The 22742-nt window shown below is 44.8% G+C and overlaps 1 protein-coding gene across 1 annotated transcript; it reads left to right on the plus strand.

Annotated features, from left to right (window-relative positions):
- Positions 1-1731: 1731 nt before the first annotated feature.
- Positions 1732-20892, plus strand: CPA2 (carboxypeptidase A2; the record flags this gene model as incomplete). The annotated part of the gene is made up of 11 exons (XM_084229199.1): positions 1732-1796; positions 3595-3676; positions 4332-4466; positions 5037-5132; positions 6864-6965; positions 9073-9171; positions 10492-10602; positions 11724-11814; positions 13345-13544; positions 15611-15695; positions 20705-20892. 11 exons carry the CDS (start codon positions 1732-1734, stop codon positions 20890-20892), a joined length of 1254 nt encoding a protein of 417 aa, XP_084085325.1.
- Positions 20893-22742: the final 1850 nt, after the last annotated feature.

Genomic DNA, 22742 nt, shown 5'->3' on the forward strand with positions numbered 1-22742 from the left:
CCAGGCTCTCAGGTGAATCTGACTTGCCCTAAGATTTAGCTCAAGCCCTATCTTTTCCAAGAAGCTTTGCCGATTCTCCAAGTACATTCAATTCAGGTCCTAGGCCACTGTTTACTTGACAGGTGCTGGGGACAACAGGATGAATCATGTTCTCTGCTTCTTGGTCTGTCTTCTCCCTGACACCCAAGAGAATGCAAAACACAAGTTAATCTTTTTGAAGATTTATTTGTTTATTTATATAAGCACTGGGTACAGTCAGAAGCGTGGGAGGGTGAGAGAATTCACCAGAGCCAGAGTGGGGAACAGAACAGGCAGACTGACGAAATACACTGTTGAGGGGAGCAGCGGGCACGGCAGGAGAGGTCTGTGTGCCATGTGGGACCCTCGTGGGTGGCCGGGGATGGAACCGGTGCTGCAGAGGCTGTGGGCAGCTTCGCAGCCCAGCGCTCAACCGCTGTGCCACCAAGGGAGGCCCAATCTGGGAGTTTCTTAAACCAGAAACTATCTATCTGCCTATCATCCATCTATCTATCTATCTATCTATCTATCTATCTATCTATCTATCTATCTATCTATCTATCTATCTATCTGTCTTCCTATCTACCTACCTACCTTTCCCCTTTAAGTAGTACTTGCAAATTTTAACCCAGGAATTTAAAGTGTGTGCAGATGAAGAATTTGATACACAGAGGACAAATGGAAACTTCTTTGTGTCTGTTTGTGGTTTATTCTTGTTAGGTGGAATATAATGTGTACAAATGACTAAAATGCAATAAAGTATGATTCCTAAATACATGTAGGTATATTAAGCTATGCAATGAAGCACAGATTCAGATGAATGCAAACTATGTTTCACCTTCATTAAAAAATTAGGATGTATGATATGATCTAATGTGTGTTAAGGGGTAAGGGATGGTGGTGGGGAAAAAAGGAAAAAAAACTCTAGAATAGAGTGACCTTTGAAAAGATATACTCTAAATGGGTTTCTTTGGGTGGAGGAATTATTGGTGACTAAGTGAAACACCTCATTTTTACCCAAACTTTTCATAACAAGCAATTTCATTGTCATAATCAGAAAGACATTTTCATTTTGGGAAAAAACCCCACAGAAACAGGGACATCAATTTGGTACAAATGTAGATGGATCACTTTAGAGACAGTCCAAAATTGAATATTAAAAGGCCTTCTGTTTTGTTTTAATATCAAGTGAGGACAGGAGTGGGCCACATCTACAGGGAGACTCAGCAGATGTGGACTGAGTGATTGCAGCGTTTCAGGGTAAACATTATAAAAATAAACAAATGAGCTAACTAATGGAATGTGATAGACAGGATGCCTGAGTAATTACTATAAATGCTGTGCCCTTTTTTTTGGTCAGAGACCCAGCAAGGACTTTAACCTCTGGGTCTATTAATCTGGCTTCTATCACTGGGGAGTTAGTGGCACTTTATGTTCTAAATCATGAACCCACCATTTGCCCTTGGGAAGCTCTAACAACTGTGTTTTCTTTCCATCCAAGTTTGTTATCTCATTGTGGGAACAGAAAAAGCACAGGTTGGTGATATCACACAGGTGGGTATCTATAGCCTTGAGAATTGTACATGCAGGTGGGAATTTTACCATGTGGAAATGTACCCAAGTTCTGAGCCACCAACACATCAGCCTCGGCCCTGGTCCCTATAAATAAAGTTCAAGAGTCACTGAATTCTGGACTCTGGGAAACACTTCACCATGAGGCTGCTCTTGCTTTTCGGTGCCCTAATAGGGCACATCTACTGTCTGGAAACCTTTGTGGGGTAAGTGACGCTTTCTGGTGCTTGTTTGAATTTTGTTTACCTGATGCTCAGGAGTGTCTCTCTGGATTGATGCAGAGTACTGGGTGTGAGTGCTCAGCATTTTCACAGTTCTTTTAGACTAGGAAAGGGGAGAGTAGGAATAATAAGAGATGAAAAAATAGAGAGATGAAAAAAGAGATGATGACATTTCAAGGGGAAAAAAAGAGAAGGCTGAACACATATGTCCTGTTTCTCTCTGTCCTTAGGATTTTCCCCACTGCTGATCACAATGTAGGAATGATAGGTGTCAGCAAAAAGAAAGCTGTCCGGCTGTGTGTGTCCGCACCATCTTATTCAATGACGGTTGCTCTTCCATTTCCTTCCCCCTACCCCGGGTGTCCCCCTTGTCAGCGCTTGTCCTCCCTATCTTCAGGCTTGGCACCCAGGCCATGGATCCTCTTGAGAGGGAGGACCAGGGTGCAAATTTCAGCTCGACTCCAATGCTCTGGGCCTTGTAGTGTTCATCCCTGTTCCAAAGTAGTTTGGTTTCAAGATTTCATGAAGGGTTCTAGATAGCATCCCTTGAAGAGCATTCCAGGGAACTGAAGAGGTGGTGAAATAAATGTGGCCCTCTAAAAGGGTCAAATAAATATGGGGAGCGGAGTTAAATGAACTTAATTACTTTTACTAAATTAGTGTGATCTAAGTCTCCAAGAGGGCATGGAGGTTGCTGCGTCTGCTCAGTGGTTTTGATCACCAGATTCCATCCTTCCCCTTTTTTGAACTTTTGCTGAGCAACGCAAAGGACAACTATTCTTTAGGAAATACAAGCCTAATTTATTATTTTTCTTAGTGTGCGTTTCTAAAGGACTTCCGGGAGTCTTTGCATAAACAAAAGAATGAGACTCAAATGGAAGAACTTTCAGACCTGGGGTAGCTGGAGGTAGGAGACCCTTGCAGAGCTCACGTTCGATCACTTACATGTTCCACCAGAATTCTCTGGATTCTGGTCCCTGTATGTGGTTCTTTGTACCCTTCCTCACTGTAGAGAGGGACAGGTAGAGACTCTGGAAGTCAGTGCACTTGGAGAAAGGGATAGAAGAGGAAACTCTGTTATCAAGGAGGATTGTAAGAATCCATCTCTGATACCCAACTCTTTTCTAAGGATGTGTGTTTTCTTGTTTTGCAACTTCTCTTTCCAGCCAAGGTGTCCTTGATGTCATCTAGTTTTCTTTCTCTCTCTCTCTTTCTCTCTGTGTGTGCGTGTGTAGAACTTTTTCTGGGCCCCAGTATTCCTAGCTGTGCCCCCAGTTTGGGTCCCATGAATAGATGGGACATATCTTGGTTCCACTTGAGATGGAACTCTGGCATTTCCTAGGTCAACTCAGATGTGACTTCGATTCATCTGCAAGCACTGACAAAACAAACTCATTTAGTTCACTTAAAAAAACTTACTTCTGAAAAGCAGGGGCAGACAAGTTTTAAAAGTGAATGCTTTATGAACAGCAGGTGTTACTTGCTAAATAATCATTAACTAAAGGAAAAACAATGTTAATGGCAAGTTTCCTGCAAGAAGCAGGTACACCACTTAATTATTATTTAGATAACATTTCCTTGAGGGAGGGAAAAAGCCATATATCAACTCCTCATTCCGGTGATGTGGGTCAGTATATTATTTATTAGTTTCTTGGCTGTCAAAGAATATTGAGTGGCACATTAACCTCTGACATATGGAGACCTAACAGGAGCAGAAAATAATGAGAGAAAGTGTCCAGGTTTGCTTTGAAGGTCCTGTTAATATGTGGTCAATATTCTTTAGAGACCAAGTTCTTGAGATCACACCAAGGAATCATGAACAAATTAAGAATCTGTTGGAACTGGAGGCTGAAGAACATCTTCAGGTATCTTGTCCTAGAGGGGATTTCTCTAAAGTGAAACTTGAGTGTGACTGCTCCTCAGTTAAATAGGATGATTGTGGTGTCTTGCTTTGGGCTGTATCTCACCTTCTCTGACATGGTAGGGAACGCTAACTTGTGGAGCCGAGATGCAGAAAACTGGACTCTAGCCCACGCATGTGACATTGGGCAGCTCACCTACCTTCCCCATGTCTCACTGTCCCATTCAGTATAATGATGAATAAATACACCCTTTTTTCATAGGTTTATTTTAAGAATGAAAAGAGAAGCTGAATGGGAAAGTTAGATTGCCAGACAACTTGAATGCATTATTTCCCTTCTCAAATAATTTATAGTATTAATATTCTGTTATGAAATAAATTGGATCACTTGAATGTCAACTGCTAAAAAAACTGCAATCGTTTTAAATAATCTTTTCCTCCTGCCAGTTTTAATATCTAACTGTAGGGGGAAAAACAATCTAACACATATGCTGATGCTTGGGTATTTTTTTTGCAATACCATAGTGATTCCACAATGATTTGGGTTTCGTGGGCTGGAGATGAAATAGATATGAATTGATTTCTTGAACTCTATCAGTGCTGAGCTGCCCATTTCTCTATAATGACTCACTCATTGCTTGGTCTTTTATCCTTTTTAGCTTGATTTCTGGAAATCACCTACTACCCCAGAGGAGACAGCCCATGTCCGAGTTCCCTTTGTCAGCCTCCAGGCAGTCAAAGTTTTCTTGGAATCCCAGGGAATTGACTACTCCATCATGATTAAAGATGTCCAGGTAATGGCCCCACAGACCTTCCTTCCAGAGGTGTCCTGGTTCCCATGGGCTCTGCAGGTCCATCCTCTTTTGTCCTCACCTGGGGAGGGAATCTGTGGGGGCTACTAGAACCTCCCTGAAGCCTGGGGTTCTCCTTCAGAGTAAGCAGATAGGCACCATCCACTCCCTTTTGCATTTGAAACTAGTGGAATACAGTAAAAGAAATTTAAAGGAAAGGGCAAAGGATGAAATAAAGTACAAATGTTTAGTCAAAGTAGGTAAGAATAAGGTGTTGTTCATTTAGTTATTAATAAGAGGTTATTTCAAGATCTGGGTTCCTGAAAGGAAGGATAAACCGTAAGACAGACTGTCATTCTGTATGCGCAGCGTCTGGCTGTCCAGGAATCTGGTGGAAGCCCCATTGCCTTTTGGGATCCTACCAGAATAAGGGTGGCTTAATGCATGACTGCAAAGCCTGTAAGACAGGAACAGGCAAGCGGGGACTGCTGGTGAGCGCTACCAGTCCCTTCACAATTGCAGATCCAAATGCACGGCCCCAAGCTAACCACAGACACAACTGATTTATCTTAGGCTCTGCTGGACAAAGAGAATGAAGAGATGTTATTTAACCAGAGAAGAGAACGAAATGGTAACTTCAACTTTGGGGCTTACCATACATTCGAGGAGGTAGGTCTTTCAAAATGAACACGAGAGAAGTGGGCCATTTTCTCCTCTGATGACAAAATCTATACCTCCCCTTGCTGATTTAATGGACATTATTCTCCTATAATTTCCCAGCTTCTCCAAGGTTCCCTAGGATTTCACAGCCAGTATCAGCGCCACTGCCTTAGGGCTGCTGCGCATCCCAGCAGCTGCCCTATTATTAGAAGTGTCCAGGAGGGTCTTAAATAAACATAGAAACAACCTCTCATGCCCATGTTCTCACCTTGGCCCTGCTCATCCCTCTGACTGCTCCCCCAGTTGATTTCTGATCTGTGCTGCCCACGAAGGCATTTGAGAACTGTGCTTCACAGAACCACTCATGATGGAGGCAGGGGACAGCCAAGGATGGGGTGGACGGTCACCCTACATTTGCATCTGGCTGGCTTGAAGTACCTTTCATGCCCCACGCTAATGCACCCAGACTGCATGATGGCAAAGCCTTTGCTGTCTTTCCTGAGTTTTTGTTGGTGCTAATGAAGATTGTCCCCTTTCTGGACCTGGGTCTCAGATGCCACCTGAACACCTGGACAGTGCTGCCTTTGCGTCTTTATGACGTGGAGCTTTTCTGGGGACCTACAGGGCTCTATTTGAACTAACTGACTTGGAAGGGGGAGATGAGGTGATGGGGTTTAGGGGGCTAAGGGGAGAGATGGGGGAACAGAAAGTGCCCAAGCAGAGGTATCTGACGAGCACAGATCCCCCAGATCATCAATTCTAAAATGCAAAGAACCCTGAAAACAATTTTCTCCTACTTTATTTGGTGGTAAAACCTGACTTGACCTCTACAACTCTGGTGGCAAAATTAGAGCAGAACTCACTTGCTACCTATTTAGTCACTGGTAGAAATATTAACGTGTTTGAATATGGAGCAACATCACATGTATAATATACCAGATATGCCTCCTACTATTTTTTCTTTAAAAAAAAAAAATTTTTTTTTTAATTTGAGCTAAGTATGGCCTCTAAGGGTTTCAAACAAGACATTATGCACCAGTACAGAAAGTGAGAGAGCAAAGGGAGTGGGAATAACAAGATGTGCTCTCTCCACTGCCCGGCCTCACAAATTGGTGTCTGTGTCCTACTGAGAGCAAGTGTTGGCAATGGCTGGAGAGACTATTAACTCTCCAGACACACCCAGACATGTCTCAACCCCAGCAATGGACACAGCTTGGGTGCCCCAGCTGTAGCAAGATTCCAATCAGCCCTGCAAAGAGGAGCCCGAGTAAAAGACCACCCAAGTGCATCTGGGGCAAGCTCCCCTCAGCCCCCCCTCACCCACCTGCTGCTTTTAAATCCACCTTTTGGGGGGTGCCACTATTATCAGTGCGCCTTTAAAAAGGGGTGAGGGGGCGAGCAGCTTTCTGGCTGGGGCAGTTCCCCTTCAGAGCCGGGCTGAGGAAAGCCCACAGGCTAGCCAGAGACGTGCCATTTTGTTCTAAGCACAAAAGTGCAAAGAGCCGGCTCCGCTGCTGCAAAATGGCGGCTTCTCCTCTCCAGCCCCTGCGGATACCCCGCGCTCACCCTCTCTCGGCTTTGATGCAGAAGCCCCCTCTCCTACAAAATCGACCGTGCAGTCCGCTCCACTTTGTCCCAAGGGAATGGAAAGGGCAGAGCAAATGGAGGGCAGAGCCAAGCGGCTCAGGGATGCATCCGATCATTCACTTGCAAATGTCTCTCCCTCTTAACCCACTGCAGATTTCCGCAGAACTGGATAACCTCGTGGCTGAGCACCCTGGTCTGGTCAGCAAAGTGACCATTGGCTCTTCTTTCGAAAAGCGCCCCATGAACGTGCTTAAGGTACACAGGTTGCACAGGTGTAGCGCTGGCTTTTGCTCCCGAGGCTTCTAGAACCCCGCTCCTCCCAGGCCGGGGCCATCAGCCCAGCCCCAGCCCGCAGAGCGGGGGCCCCCCGCCCCCCTTTTCCCCTCCTAACCGGTCCTTGCTGGCTTGGAGCATCCACCTCCCCACAGCCCCCCCTGGTCTTTCTTTTGCTCTTCCCCGCGCAGGCTGACGCAGGGCTGGGGAGTGAATTACTGCTCCCATCTTGACAGCCTCGCTCGCTGGGAACCGGGGCGGACGCGCCAATAGGAACCGAGGACGGGGGAGGGGTGCGGGCCCCGGGGAGGGGGTGTGGGGGAGGTGGCGGGGCCCCGCGGAGGCAGAGTGGGGGCGCGGGTGCGGGCCCCGGGGTCGGGGCGGGATGGGGGTGGTGCGGGCCCCGGGGTGAGCGTGAGGGAGAACGGGGGAGCTACTCTGTAATTCATCAAAGAGAGAGTTCTGTGCCTTGTTTTTCTTTTCCTCTGTTAGTTCCTCCTTTTTTTTTTTTTTAAAAAAAAAACCAAGAGCTTAAAAAAAAAAAAGAAAGAAAAAAGAAAAAAAAAAGCTCCCCAGTGCTTGCCTGAGCCGCAATAAGAGGAGCTGGCGCGGGGCGCGGGGTGCCCCGCAAGCCGCCCCGCAAAGGCAAAGCCCAGAAGCGTCGGCATTTTGAGGTGCTGGCTGGAAAAAGGTTAGGGTTCTTCGCCCATCTGTAACCTCCAACAGTCTTAGTGCTGGTAAACTTGCTCTGAAAACCATTGAAAATTATTTCCCCAGATTTCCTAGAAAGAGTTTGTTACGGAAAAAAAAAATGTCACAACTCCCTGCTAAATGTGGAAACGTTGTGGCTGAGAACCAGCCGACTCATTGGGACAGATGGGTTTCTCCAGAGCGATTCACACACACACCCCCCCCCCGCCCCCAAAATAGGCCTGGGAGGAGTGGTTATCTACTTTTCGATATTGGGGTGCATTTGCTAATAATTGCTTCTCTTTCAGCCCCCCCTTCTCGCTCTCTCCTACAACTGGGTCGGGAAACCCCAGATTCTCCTCCCCCCTGGGTTTTCCTGCTCTTCCCCTCTGCAGGGTGGTTCCTTGGTTAAGGATGGTAGGTGTTTTTGAAAGTTCACCGCTTTTTATATGTGAACTCTTTGGAGGAAAAGACACCAACACTTTCAACTAAAACCCGTGAAATGTAATTTTTAGCAAGGATTTGCATTTCTCATTTACCTTATCTGCTATGTTTAGAAGGCTGCACAGAGATAGAAGTTGATGGTGCAAAAATAATCTTTTCCTCCCCATTTACTGATCCAATTGGCAAAGCCACTGTTCCAAATAAAACGGACTCACTTAGATCATAAAATTTAAACTCTGGAAAGCACCTCCAAGAGCCTACCATTCTGTTTTTATGAAGGACTCCAAAGGTTATCACAAGAATTTTTATTACGAAGAAAGGACACAATCACTGCATAAAATTAGAAAATAGAGAAATAACAGCAAGAAAGGAAACATAGCCTCATAATTCTCATTCCACAACTATAGGATCATGGCTGGTCACACTTTTTAAAAAATCTATTTCTTTCTCTTCTCCATCCCCCTCCCTTTTTCTCACGTGTCTCTGTGTGTACATTTATACAGACACACGAACACACGAACAGGCTCTTTGAAATAGTAAAAATGACATCACACAATTCTGAAACCCGTCGTTCTCAATTTGCAACATGTGACGAACATATTTATGTCCTTGCATTATCCGCAACTATTTTTTAACAAACATCAAAGGAGAAAACCAATGTATGCTTCTCTTAAGAGTTAGCCTGCATCCAAGCTTCCAGGAAGAGAAGGGAACCAAAAATAAATTTTTTTTAAGGGGGCTTACATATATCTAAATCTATATTTCTACATCAAGCTAAATGAGAAGGGTGAATCGATAGCATCTGTCTCCAACTTCTCCTCCTCCTGTCAATCGCGTCAAGTAGAGACAGGGGACCCGAGAGGGCGCCCGGGGGTGCATGGGGATGAGGGCGCATGGGGCGAGGGCGCACAGCCGCGGAGCCTCCGCCGGTCACGTTTCCACATTTGTTTTGCAGTTTAGCACCGGAGGAGACAAACCCGCCATCTGGCTGGACGCCGGGATCCATGCTCGGGAGTGGGTTACACAAGCTACTGCTCTGTGGACTGCAAATAAGGTCATTTCGCCGAAAATTCCTCGATCAGTTTGTCTTTCGGGGATCAGCCCCACCTAATCACACGCAGTCCGTGTGGTTCTTACGGCTGACAGCTCAGACCAAGCCTTCTTTTGTCACACGGGCAGGAAACAGACCCCTTCAACCTATTTTGGTATGGTATTGTTCCCCTCAGCACCCTGGGCTCACCCACGCCCACCCCAGCCAGCATCCTGGACCCCTTGGGCACACCCCCCAGCTCTCACCACCCACCCCCAACCTCCCCAGTGCTGCGCTCCGTTGAAAGGGCAGCCTGCTAGAAGCGATGGAGAGGGAGGCTGTAAGGACCCCAGACAGAGTACAATTTCAGCATAAGAACAGAAGAGAGAAAAATTTCCTTGCTGCCTCCAAGTCTGAGGTTTGAGACCCGATGTGCTGGATTGAGCTAAATGTAAAAAATCAGCAAAGGGACTCAGATGGAACATCTAAGCAGGTGCTAGAAGAGTTTACTAATTTTTCTGAATCTGATTTTGAAAGTCAGAGTGTAGCAATACTTCTCTTCCACATGTTCGTCGGAATTAGAGTCAGGACACTGGCCTGGGTGTGACCTAGTCTGGTATTTCTTAAGTAATTCAAAAATGACACGCTATAAATCAGAATGTTAATTCATGAGCAAAGGAAATCAATCCACATCAGCTCATTCAAGCATGTGCAACCACGTGCATACCGACTGATACATTTTTCCCTTCAATTAAAATGCGGTTACCTTTAGGGTATTATGAAATGGATATTTAACAGTTGAATAATAATGCCTTAGGATGGCTGAGCACAGGAAATGAATAAATTTTAATCCAGCAGAAACTTCAACTCTACTGCAATTGATCTCAAGTAGAAATTTAATTCCCCAAATGGAATTTAACCGGTTCTCTGTATCTTTAGAAAAGTCTCTGCATATTTAAGTAATCTCATGTTAGTTGTGAGTACTTTTGGTGATTAAGGGAAACTGAAAAAATGTCTTTGGTTATAGGTCCTTACAAGCCACATACACCATTGCCTACCAGTGCCTCACTAGAATTAATAGGGAGAATTCTACTGCTTTTCAGAGAGAATGGAGAAGGTATATGTGATTCTTATTTATCGTAGGTAAATTTTTCTGACCAAAAATAGACACTGGCGTGTTAAACACGTTAACAGTGAAGAAGATTGGATACTAGTTTAGAAAACTCATTAACCAGCAGCGATACCTAGTTCGTATTTAGAAAAAACACATTGCTGTAATATTCTGTTCCATTTTCCTCAGCGAAAGAGAGCATAAGATTGACACGTGTTGTTGTCTCTGCTCAGATCGCCTCTGATTATGGAACCGATCCATTCATTACTTCTCTCCTGGACAAGATGGATCTCTTCCTGCTGCCTGTCACAAACCCTGATGGCTACGTCTTCTCTCAAACCAAAGTAAGATTGGACTTTTTATTCCTCTTCCACTGGAATCTAAAGAGGTGTGGAAAAACTTCAAAAACAAAGAAAAGTAATCTTTCTGTTCCTGATTTGCCCTAAATGGAACACTTAAATCTCTCAGTGGCCCTGCATTGAAGCCCACAGTGGAGTTTATTATCACTTCTTATTCCAACACACTGTCCTTACGTATTGCCTCGGTCAGAGCCCATTTCCGCTGTTAGACTGGGCTTTTTGAGCTCTGTGTTCACCATGAGTCACCTAGGAGATTTGTTCCAATTATCTCTATGTTTTTATAGTAGGATTGATAGAAAAGAGGAGGCGGATGTTACCTGCTGACAGATTGTCGCAGGTTTCGGTAAGCAGTACAGTGCGTCTAGCATCTAACTCAGAATCTGCAGAAGAAATCCTCCATAGTATCACTAAAAGGAGTTAGGTAGTTTCTTCTTTTTTTCCTTAAAAAAATCTCATTACAAAACACTATTGTGGTAACCGTGACCCCACGTATATTCAAAAATGAATCAGAGCTTCCAGTTTATTTTTGGAGAGAGCTGAACTAAGATAGCGTGTTCAAAAGGAACGCATACAATTCCTAGTACTCACCTCGTGAGATTCTCTGAATAAAGGGTTCCACAGTCAAGTTTGGGAAGTACGCCCACCGTATCCCTCTCTTGGAGGTGAATTAAAAAAAATAAAGCATTAAAAAAAGACTCCCTAAAAGTTCTGAAATAAGTTAGCCAATTTAGTTCTATCTTTTCTCAACGCGTTTTATCATAGAACATGCTCTCCCCCCCCCCCCCACTTTTTGGGTTTGGTTTTGCTTTTTTGTTGTTAACATTTAATAGAACTGGTGTTCTATGGAACGTGGTTTGGCAGGTAGTCATTGGAGGGAATGGGGGAGTATTCAGTTGTCGCCTGGGTGAGACTCTCCAGGCAAGACCCGGTATGATGACTGGTCGACACCTCTGTGGACAAGGGAAATGAGTGTAATTCCAAAGGGGCCTTTATGGGGGGCAGTGAGGGAAATTGACAGAATTCTAAAGGGCCTTCTCACCAGGTTGAATGACCACCTCTTTTTCTTCTCCCCCCGCCCCCCATTCCTTTTCTGTTGGATTGTAAAGAATCGTATGTGGCGGAAGACCAGGTCCAAAGTAGCTGGAAGCGTCTGCGTTGGCATCGATCCTAACAGGAACTGGGATGCAGGTTTTGCAGGTGAATGCAGGGACTTGCCTCAGGCGGGTCAGAACAACTTTGCCTGGCTCTGAAGAACTGTCAGCCTGTTAAGCCCATTCAGGATTCGAACCATTTAAAAACCTATTTGGAAAACACTTAAGTACCTTCCCTTCAAAGGCTCACAGTGCTGTCACAGACCTCTGAGCAGAATTTAATGTATTTTGTCTCACATCTTGGTTTTCCCACAAGCTGTAGTCTGGCTCAGCCTCTGACAGCCTCCTTGAAAGAGACTTTGTGCAATGGCAGAGGCCTCAGGAAGCCTCCCGAAACCAGCCACTAGAGGGCGTTGGGATCTATTCGGAGGAGAAGCATTACATCATCTATGGATGCTTCGAGAAAGAAAACTAAAAAGAAGTACAAATAGGATTAAGAGATTGATTTTCAAAATAGATTCAAAGAGAAAATATTAGCTTTCTACTCAGGCTTTGTTGACTTGCAGCTCTAATTTTTTCGAGTTCAGTGGCAGGCTGATTGAGGGGCTCCTTTATGCTTTCAGGCACCAGTTAAAATCCTTTATGTTTCTCTAATCACAGAATTGAAATTTGTTTGGATTTTCCTCATTAGGTATGATAACACTGAGGTTAGAAACTGTCTTTTTTCACCGTGGTATTCCTAACACTAAACCCAATGTTGGAACATAAAGCACTAAATATTTGTAAGTTGAATTAATGAGAGGCATTGAACCAGGAAGGGACACATTAGGGAACTGAGTTGGGATGGACTGTGGACAGGTGGCAACTTCATTCATTGCTTTGACAATTTTTTTTTTTTTTTAGCATAGAAAAAAAAAAAAATCAGATCCAAACAATGCCCAGCAATTCAAGGTCAATTTTTTTTTCCCGGAAAATTATTTTTATTAAAAGAATCTTAAAATACGGTGACAAGTTGTAGTTATACTTTGTCCATGTCACTTAGGGACCCTGGGGAGTCCCAGCCCCTACCTGTCCCCTGAGTCTCTCTGGCATTTGGAGCTTGGCTGGTGGGCTCTTCTCAGTGGTCATGAGTAACTCTAGCTATTGAGAAAATCAAGGCCAGAGGTGGCCTTGTGCCTTGTAGTCGTGATTTCCTTGCTGCAGAAAGGGTGTCAGAGTTTCCTCTGGTTTGCGGTGTTGTGACTTATAAGTACAGATGCATAGAATCTTCTACTCTTGGACTGAAAGAATTGGAAGAGGTCCCAGAAAAAGAGCTTGCTCAACTCCCACCCAATGCAGGAATTCCATCTATAATATTAAATGTAGCTTTTCTTCCAACAAACTCCCACAGAGAGGAGATGATCTAATTTGATAGCTCTTTCTGCCACATAGAGGAACCATATTTTTAAAAAGAGGAGCTGTGTCCAGAACCTCTTCAGTTAGGCTTCCTGACTGCTCTCAGGTAGCAACTTGACCAAATACAGTAACAGTCTTGCTCAGGTTTCCCGAGGAGGAACTTGGGGATGGGTGGGAAGCACCTCCATACAGTGTCTCTTTAAGCTCACTGTTCTCACTGGCTGCTTCTGTATCCCATTAGGACCCGGAGCCAGCAACAACCGTTGCTCTGATTCATACCATGGACCCTATGCCAACTCTGAGCCTGAAGTGAATTCCATAGTGAACTTTATCAAGAGTCATGGAAAAATCAAGGCCTTCATTACCATCCACAGCTATTCCCAGCTGCTGATGTACCCCTATGGATACAAGTGCACCAAGTCAGATAGCTTTGATGAGCTGGTGAGTTTCTGAAATTTCGGCTTAGCCACAGATGTCCATTATGTGGCCAAGGATGTTTCAGTCATAAAGTTAGATGCTGATTTGGAACTAGACGAGTGACAGGTTGCAAAGGTGAATGAGACATTATCCATCCAACTACCAAGAAGATCGTGTTTCAGGTAAAGTTTTTTGACAGTCTGGTTTTGGACTTTCCTAAATTAAGTTTCCTTGGGAAGGAAAATTCGTGAAATGTTTGTTGCCTTAATCTAGCTCAGTGGAGCCTGATTTGACCGTAAATTCCCAAGAATGTACTTTCTGTCCCTTAGGAAATAACCACTTGGATTTGGACTCGAGACTCTTATATGTATAGTCAGGTGTTCTGCGCAAGTGAGCTGTCTGCCCGCTCCTTGTCTGACACCTTCCCAATGCTTCTGCACTGTGGCTCACTTGTCCAGTGTGCTGGTGTATGATGTGGGGGATGAAACACTCACTTCCATAACTTAATACCACCCCTCATCTTTCCTGTCTCAGGAATAAGCAAAACTCTGGGCAGCCGTAAGTCAGGTGGTGACGACTCGGGGGGCTGCTTACAATTGAGTGTGCGCTATCTCCAACAAAAGAGAATGTGCAAATATTTCCAATTTGGCTTTTAGGCTTGGTTTTTGCAACCTGTATGTTAGAGATAAGCCCCGAGATGGAACCTTTTGGTCAATTTACTGTCAAATAGATTATTGTCAGCAGCCGCTGGCAGAAATGGAATAGATTATTTTAATTCAGGTGTATTTTTCATCTCATCAGTGGATGTGGGCCCTTTAGGACAGTTTTCAAGATTTTGATGTTGAGTATTACCACTCAAGGTCAATTTGGAGGGTGGGAAGGGGAAGGAAAGAATGTCAGGATTAAAAAAACCTAAAAGATGCCTTTAGTAGATCCAGAGAACTGTAAATTATCCAAACCTGGGGCACACCTGTCTGTCAGTCGTCCGGTGTGTGATTCCATGGCTTCCAGTCTTTAAGGGAACCTGTTTCATGTTGGGGCATATTTGATTGTTTGAGTTCTTCCTTATAAAGAGTCAAAGTTTTCTCCCATGGTTATCATCTGCCAGACTGGTTTATCATCTTGCTTTGTAAAACAGGTTTATTTCCCTTTGAGAGGTAAATTCATGAATTATTGGAGGATCAGGAACCAGCTTCTCCTAGGTTTCCCCTTTTCGCTATCAAATACTCCCAGTTCTTTTAAGCAGTCATAACACGGTCCCAAGTTCCCTCACCAATCTGGTTGCTATTTTCCAAACCTGCTTTGGTTTGTCTCTGTTCTTCAAGGGTCGCTCCCAGAAGTGAATGTAAATCTCACGCTGTGGGTTAACCAGCCCAGAGCAGAGCGTGACCGTAACTGCCCGCATCCAGACTGTGTACTTCTGCTTGTGCAGTTGAGGGTCACATTCATTTTTTGGCAGTAGCGCCGTGCCGTTGACTCATGCTGGGCTCACTGACAACCGAAACCCCCAGGCTCTCGGAGGATTCTGCCGAGCCAGGTTTCCCCCATCTGGTAATTGTACAGTTGTTTTCCTGGACCCAAGTTCAAGACCTTACATTTATCCCTACCAAGGACAGTAAAGCCTCAATCAGTCAAAATTGGAACCCTCCAATAGTGGAAAATATTTTGCTGAGCTCTACTTGGAAAAAGAGACAATCATAGGGAAATAAGCCAGTGGAGGGAACTCGTGGAAAAAACAACAATCAAATTTCCCAGTACATCCTGGGGTCAGAACACATTTGCTGTAGCCCCTTACATCCGCGCTATTTCTATCCACACTCCTGAAAAAGGAAATTTGCTGGTAAAACAATGTCCCTGATGTATTGCAAACACCTAAATGATCATAAACGGCGAGGGTCTTCATGGAGTTTTCAAGGCAACAGACGTGAACTAGTGCTTACTTCTCAGTGAAAATGGTGGAAACAAAAAGGGCACAGACTCACTTAACCAGAAAACCCAGTGCATCTCACTGTTCCATTCTACATTCTGCCATTGACCATGTGTTCTCCCAAAAGACATGCACCCACCTTTCCTTGGTTCTCTCATACTAGGATGAAGTGGCCCAGAGGGCTGCCCAGTCTGTTGCCAGCCTGCATGGCACCCAGTACAAGGTGGGACCCATCTGCTCAGTCATCTGTAAGTATCTAAATTGTTTTTACAAATGGCCCACTTAGAGGGCAGACACCCTGTGATTTGGGGCCAGTGCCTTGATACTGAAGGCATAGGCCTGCATACATGGAACCCAGTCTTACTCTGTTTCCCTGAGTGAGGCTTGGTGTCCACCATGAGACTTGCTATGTAATATCTAAAACAGAGAACCTCTGCTTCTCCTTTTGCTTGTCCTGATCCTTACGACTCACTCTCATTATGTGGGATCTCTGTGCTTGAAAAATGGGCCTCTATCAAGATCTGGTCCTAAGTCATACACTTTCGTTAACTTTCCCTTCCCTGATTAAGAGGGTCTCATGCCCGGAGTGATGCGTGGGACTGTGCATGGGAACAGAATGGTGTGTCTCTTTAAGAGAACAGAATAGTTCAATGGATAGATTCAGTTGCAGTCATTTGTCCATACAGAGTTTGGGGAGGCAAAGAGGTGTGCAAGCCAGGAATGGATGGAAATGTCAAGAATAAGTCTGAGGAGCCCACTGTGCTACAGTGGATTAGGATACAAGAAAGAAACAACTGCAGTACAGTGGGAAGTCCTAATGTACCCTCATGCAGATTTTGGGTCTCCCCAGAGAATCCCCCTGCTCCCTTATGGATAAAGTCAGAAACTCAAGACCCCACAGTTGAATGCCCAGGAATCCCTAGCATTCCCATGTCCAAGAATTCTTTGGAAACAAATGCCTCTTATAGGCACTACGCTGTTCAATACACTCATATTGAATATCTACTATGTGCTAATCGCTATACCAAATACTGGAGATGTAATGAACACACAGAGAACTCACTGTTTAATATGGGAGGCAAGCAGGAAGACAAATGATATGTGTGATAGAAGACGGTACTTGGGACAAAAGTATTAGAAAGTTGGGGGGATTGGACAGTGGAAGAGTCAAGAAAAGCTGCATGTAGGAAGAAGACAAGATTTTGAAGGTTGACCACCAGATAGCTAGAGAAGGGGAGCAGGGTGGAACATTCTGGTTGGTTAACAGCTCATGCAAAAGCCTGGAAGTATGAACATGCATGAGGGGCTTTGGGAATGACAGGGAGGTTTGGGATGACTGGAATGAAAAGAAGTGGGGGAGTTTGGGGTTTTGTGTGTCATGCTAAGGAGTTTAGATTTTAACCCAAAGTGTTCTGGAAGCCATTGAAGAGTTTTTGGCAGGGTAGTGTGCTAGGCATCATGTTTTAGATAAAACATGTTAGCAGCCAGAGTGTTCCTGTCAGAACACCCCACAGGAAGATTAGGAAGAGTTTTGGGGAAAGAGGGATGATGGTCCAGACAAAAACAGTGCTGGTGAGGATGGAGGGAGACATTTAGTTGGTAAAACCCAAAGGCTTTTTGCCTTTCCTGGGATGTGGGGAATTTCTCACTGACGTTTCATTGATTGCTACGATTATCTGGGGGAGAGATAGAGGAAGGTAAAAGAGGGTGGAGTTAGAAAGATAATTAATTTTCTCTGGACATTCTGAGAGTGAGGTCTTTGGAGTATATTCAGGTGTCCTGTAGGCTTTGTGAAACATGGCCTCAGGATTCTGCAGGGAGATTTGGAAGAGGTTGACTGTAGAGTAGGTGGTTGGGGCAGGAGACCAAGGAGAGCATTTGGAGTGGGGAGAGCTGTGGGTCTGTGGATGAGGCCAAGATAGTAGGCAGCAGAAGGGGTTAGTGGCGAGGGAGGGACACACAGCAGGGCTGGCAGAGAAGAGGAGAGAGCCCAGGAAGGAGTAATGGTTGGAAAATAGACAATGATTAATGATAACCGAGGCCATGAAATGGTCAAACATCACAAGAATTTCCTACTGGACTTTCATCACTAGCCTGTCAATGACCTTAACAGAGTAGTTTCAGAGGCGTGGTGAGGGCAGCTGGAGGCATACAGGGGAGGCGGGAGAGGGAAGGGGCAAGTAGGTGCTCTTCAGAGGGTGAGAAGGGAAGGAGAGACAGAATGGAGGGTTTCATTTTTTGAGATAAGAAACTTATTAATTGATTTTGGGAAGAGAATAGAAAGAGGGGGTGCTATTCCAGGATTGGGGGAACAGGGGCAGGAACAGGATATGCAGAGGTGATGGCTCAGACTGGAGTGGGAGGAGCGAGTCTGCAGAGCTGGGGCCTGGGCACAGCTGCCTCTGGGAGATGGTGGCCGGACTCTGAAGGACGCACACCCGTCTGTCATGGTTTTCTTAAGGGGTGTCTTTGAGAGCAGCAGACGAACAGTTTTCTCAACATATCTAGACTACTTGATAGAGATCCAGATTCTACAGATCTGGTAATATTCACAAGTTTCTTTTCCCACATTATTTTTTGCTCTTATGATGAGTTAAACAAAACTTTGTGGGAAAAACAGAGCCCAATACTCATCATATTTTATTATCACATTCAATTTTTTTTAATGATTTTGTCAATGAACACAAACAAATGTATTTGTAATCAATGTCTGTGTTCTGTTTTTGTCTAAACTTTTTTCATTATTCCATTATCCTAGTTATTGGGCTTTTGGGTTGCATCAACATTTAGTTAAATGAGGTTATTATGAATATGTTGGGACAAACTTTTTTTAGATAATCTTTGGTGTGTATTCCAAAGGCCAGATCACCAAGTCAAAAGGAATGAAGAGCTGTGGCTCTCTTGTTACGTATTTCTAAGGCTATTCTCTAGCAAGATTATCTGCTTATAGTTCTCCAGATCTTTTAACCATGTTCCGTATAGTTTTGCCCCTCTTTTTGGTGGAGGAATCTCCAGGGAGGAGGGTCCTCTGAGTGTGGCAGGAAGGCAGGCCTTGGCTGGCCAGAATGCACGTTTTCTCTGGTTGGCAGCCTGTGAGTGGAGGCTGGAGTTCAGAATGTTATCAGAATGACACCTTATGCACCTTGAGACTCCCCTACCCCCATGGGGTCCTGGCCATTTTATTACAAGGAATCTTGTAAATACTTCCTTGTGTATTTACTTACAAGTAAGGTAGACCTGGAAAAGCTGAGGCCTGGTGTGATTTTCCTGGCAAACATGCGGATGTTGAAGACTTTCCAGTGAGCACATTTAGGACAAGTGCAGGGTTTGCTGTGTCATCTTCTGGAACCTTGCCTTTAGTGATCAAGGAAGTTCTGATTGCATCTCCCCCCAGGGCAACTCGGTTATCCTTTATCCTGGCCTCAGTCCAACTTGCACAAATACTGCCTTGAGAACTAGGCCCGGTGAAGTACTTTTGCCTCCTGCCCCAGATCTGTATGCATCTCAGGGCTGAATACCTGTGTCACTCCATGCAGGTGGTGGCAGGACTTCTGTGCCCAGTGAGACACTTCCTGGGCAGTTTCTCGTCAGGAAAGGGCTGTGACAAGCTGCACAATAGGTGTTTGGTGCAGGAGAAGATGTTACTTGAATTCTTTTTCAGAGGTGCAGGAATAAAAACAACACAGACCTTGGGGACAGAGGCCTGGATTTGAGTTTCAGCTCTCCCACTTTAGAACAAGGTAGCCTGGGGCCTCAGTTTCTTCATCTGTGAAGTGGGTTGTTGAGATGCTCAAAAGATAGGATGTGGAATGAAAGTGTTTGCTAACTCTAAAGCACTATATAAATGCTGCTGTTTAGTTTCTTGTGAACTGCCCTCCTCCAGTTCCTCTGATCTTTAATGTGGTCCAACTTTTTTGATTGGGTCCTAGTTATTTATTGATAATGATATTTATGATCACAGTTGACATTTATTGAATGCCTACTCTACCTCCATTATCCCAGATCTTTCATTTAATCTTGCTGAGCCTCAATTTCCTCATCTGCAGGATGGGAATAATATTAGTTCTATCTGGTGACCCAGGTTGGAATTAAATGAAGCAGGTTAGCACAGCGCCTAGCACATTCAGTAAGTACTCAATGAGTGTTGGAACCACAGCCATTATCTCATTTAATTCTCAGTGTCTGGCGAAATAAGTAGTACTATTATCCATATTTGACAGATGAAGTATCTGGGACTCAGATAAATGACCTGCCCTAAGTCACTCAGCTAATGATTTTCTGAGTCAGGATTCGATCTCAAGTCAGTATTTTGTCCACTGTGGACTTCTCAGTAGACTTGGTTGTGTAGAATCACAAAAGTATAAGTTAGTAATTTTGGTACCCACGGAAGATTCAATTTAAGTCGACCATGATTTGCTGTGTTACTTACCAAGTGCTACCATAGCTGGTGGGGGTGACGGCAAAGACACAAGTCACAGGACTTCATGTGTTAATTCACAATATTAACCATTCATCCTCGTCTTCCCTGGAATAGCCTCCCTGGTCTTCCTCTTTGCCCAGCCCCATTCTTAGGGAGCAGGTGACTTCCTCCATCTCTGTCCCAACTATGTCCTCCATTTCACCTCTACCCTGCCGGCCCTGGGAGGGGCCTCAGAGCTGGCCCATTGCTCAACTCTTCTGAGTCATGATTGCCCCGGGTATTTGTAGGCTAATGCCACCTTCCTTCATCATCTTTCACGTCAGTGGCCACACACCACACAGGTGCACATCACTCTGTTGGTTTAACCTGTCACCCCACACATAGGTGTTGGGCATTCTGTTTGGTATCAGAGCAAAGCCAGTTCCACCCCTACACTAAAAGTCCCTTGAGGACAGGGATGAAACCTCTCACTCCATTTGTATTGCCTCTTTCCCCCCTAGGGGAAACAATGTCTACCTAGCACTCATCTAAAGAAGGACATGATGTGGTCACTAAGTTGTAGATGATGCCTATTTGCAGAGCAGGCTGAATTCCCAATGGGTGGGTGAAGCCAGAGCTTCCAAGGACACCAAAGAAGGACTAAGTACAGTGTTCATTTAAATAGCCTTTGCTTTTCAAATGAATCTCTATTTTTTGTAAGCATGATCCCCTACTAAGCTCTCATTGCTCCCTTGGTCCATGTGGGTGGGAACCTGATTGACCCTTGATAATGGTGGAACTTAATATGGAGGCCAGTGGGAACAGCATAACTAGACTTTCTTCTCATTTGCCCTTTAGACCAAGCCAGCGGAGGAAGCATTGACTGGGCTTATGACTCTGGCATCAAATACGCATTTGCCTTTGAGCTGAGAGACACTGGCCGATACGGCTTCCTTCTGCCAGCCAGTCAGATCGTGCCCACAGCCAGCGAGACCTGGCTTGGCTTGAAGACCATTATGGAGCATGTGCGAGACCACCCCTATTAGGGCTCTGGGTGATAAACAAACACTATTAAAAGCTCTTTGATTTGAAGCAAAGTTGAATTGTGATTACTCCTTTTTCTAATCCTGATGTGGGATCGTCATTTCTTCAATGCAAGTTGTCCTAAAACACACCTGTACCCCTTCATCTTTGTTTCTCAATCCATCTCGAGCAAAAAGCTCCCAAAATCCTGTAAAATTTTTAAATGATGGTAAAATATACATATTATAAAATTTACTATTATAACTTTTTAAGTGTACAATTCAGCAGCATCGAGTACATTCACAATATGGTGTGACCCTCCCCACTGGCCATCTCTAGACTTTAAAAAATCATGCCAACCTGTCACCTGGTACCCAGTAAACACTAACTCCCCACCCTCTCCTTCTGGCCCCAGTAACCTCTACTCTGCTTTCTGTCTCTATGAATTTGCCTCTTCTAGGTGTCTGCTATCAGTGGAATTGTACAGTATTTATCCACTGGTGACTGATTTTATTTAGCATAGTGTTTCCAGGTTTCATCCATGTGTGGGCTGTGTCAGCGCCTTCATCTTAACAGAGTAGCATTTTGGAATGAGGAAGGGCTGTTTGAGTTCATTTATTCAATATATATTAATGAAGCAACTACATAGAGCCACACACTGTGCTAGGCGCTGTGTGCCCTGCTCCCCTGTGCTGTGCTGTTCCACTTCTGGAACCACGTTATAAAACCTGGTGGGGACTCGAACCAAGGACCTTCCTTCCTCCTGGTTGTCCCACCAAACCTGGATCTCAGATTCTACGGTTTCTCTGCAGCTCTTCACTTCCAATAGGGATTTAGATTTTCTTCGTGTTGAAACTTTCCCTGGGAGGGAAGGGTGAGAAGTGAATAATAACTTGCTTAGAATTTTAGGTATTTGATTCTTTCCTTCACATTTCCTTTTTTTTTTAAATATAATTTTTTTTTAAAGATTAATTTATTTATTTATACAAGCACTGGGTACAGTCAGAAGCACAGGAGGGTGAGAGAATTCACCAGAGCCAGAGCGGGGAGCAGAACAGGCAGAAGGCCCGAAGTACACTGCTGAGGGGAGCAGCGGGCGGCAGGAGAGGTCTGCGCGCCATGTAGGACCCTCCTCCGGTGGCCGGGGAGCCGCCGGGGATTGAACTGGCGCTGCAGAGGCTGTGGGCAGCTTCGCAACCCAGTGCTCAACCGCTGCGCCACTGGGGAGGCCCTCCTTCACATTTCTTGCAGATCAGGTCTCAGCTTATCTTGTTAGTAATTTCAAATCTGAAATCTATGCTGGTAAAGTAGAATCCAGCCTTTGTGATGGGGTAGCATGGGCCGAGGAGGTCAGTTTAAGTGTTGGAAGGACAAAAGAACCCTGATAAGAGGCCCCCAGCCCCACAGCTCCTCACAAAGACTTTCCTTGATCAAGCCTTAGGCTTCTGCGAGCTCTTTTTGACTGTTCTTGCAGTTGGATTCTGTTTAAGTCACTCTTAGGAAAGGATTCTGCTAAATCACCCCCACTCTTTGGGATCTAATCAAGTTTCTCATCTCCCACCTTTGACATCTAAGTCTTTGGCCTCACCTTTGCACTTTTTCATCCATTAACCCCCTCACGTTTCTGATTTACCATATTTGGAATTATATTTTCCTGTCTTGTGGCTCCATTTGCAATGATCTTGAATAAAATCTTTCTAACAAGTGTCAGAGTAATTTTTCATTACTACCCCAACCATGAGGCTTGTTTGCGTCCACTCTGGGGCAGTACAGAAAAAATGCAGACCATGGGAACAGCAGGACCCCAGCCCCACAGCTCTTCACAAAAGCTCTCCTCAGGCCTCCCCGGTGGTGCAGCGGTTAAGCGCTGGGT

Source organism: Talpa europaea (genome assembly GCF_964194135.1).
Source record: "Talpa europaea genome assembly, chromosome: 3".
NCBI classification, from domain to species: domain Eukaryota; kingdom Metazoa; phylum Chordata; class Mammalia; order Eulipotyphla; family Talpidae; genus Talpa; species Talpa europaea.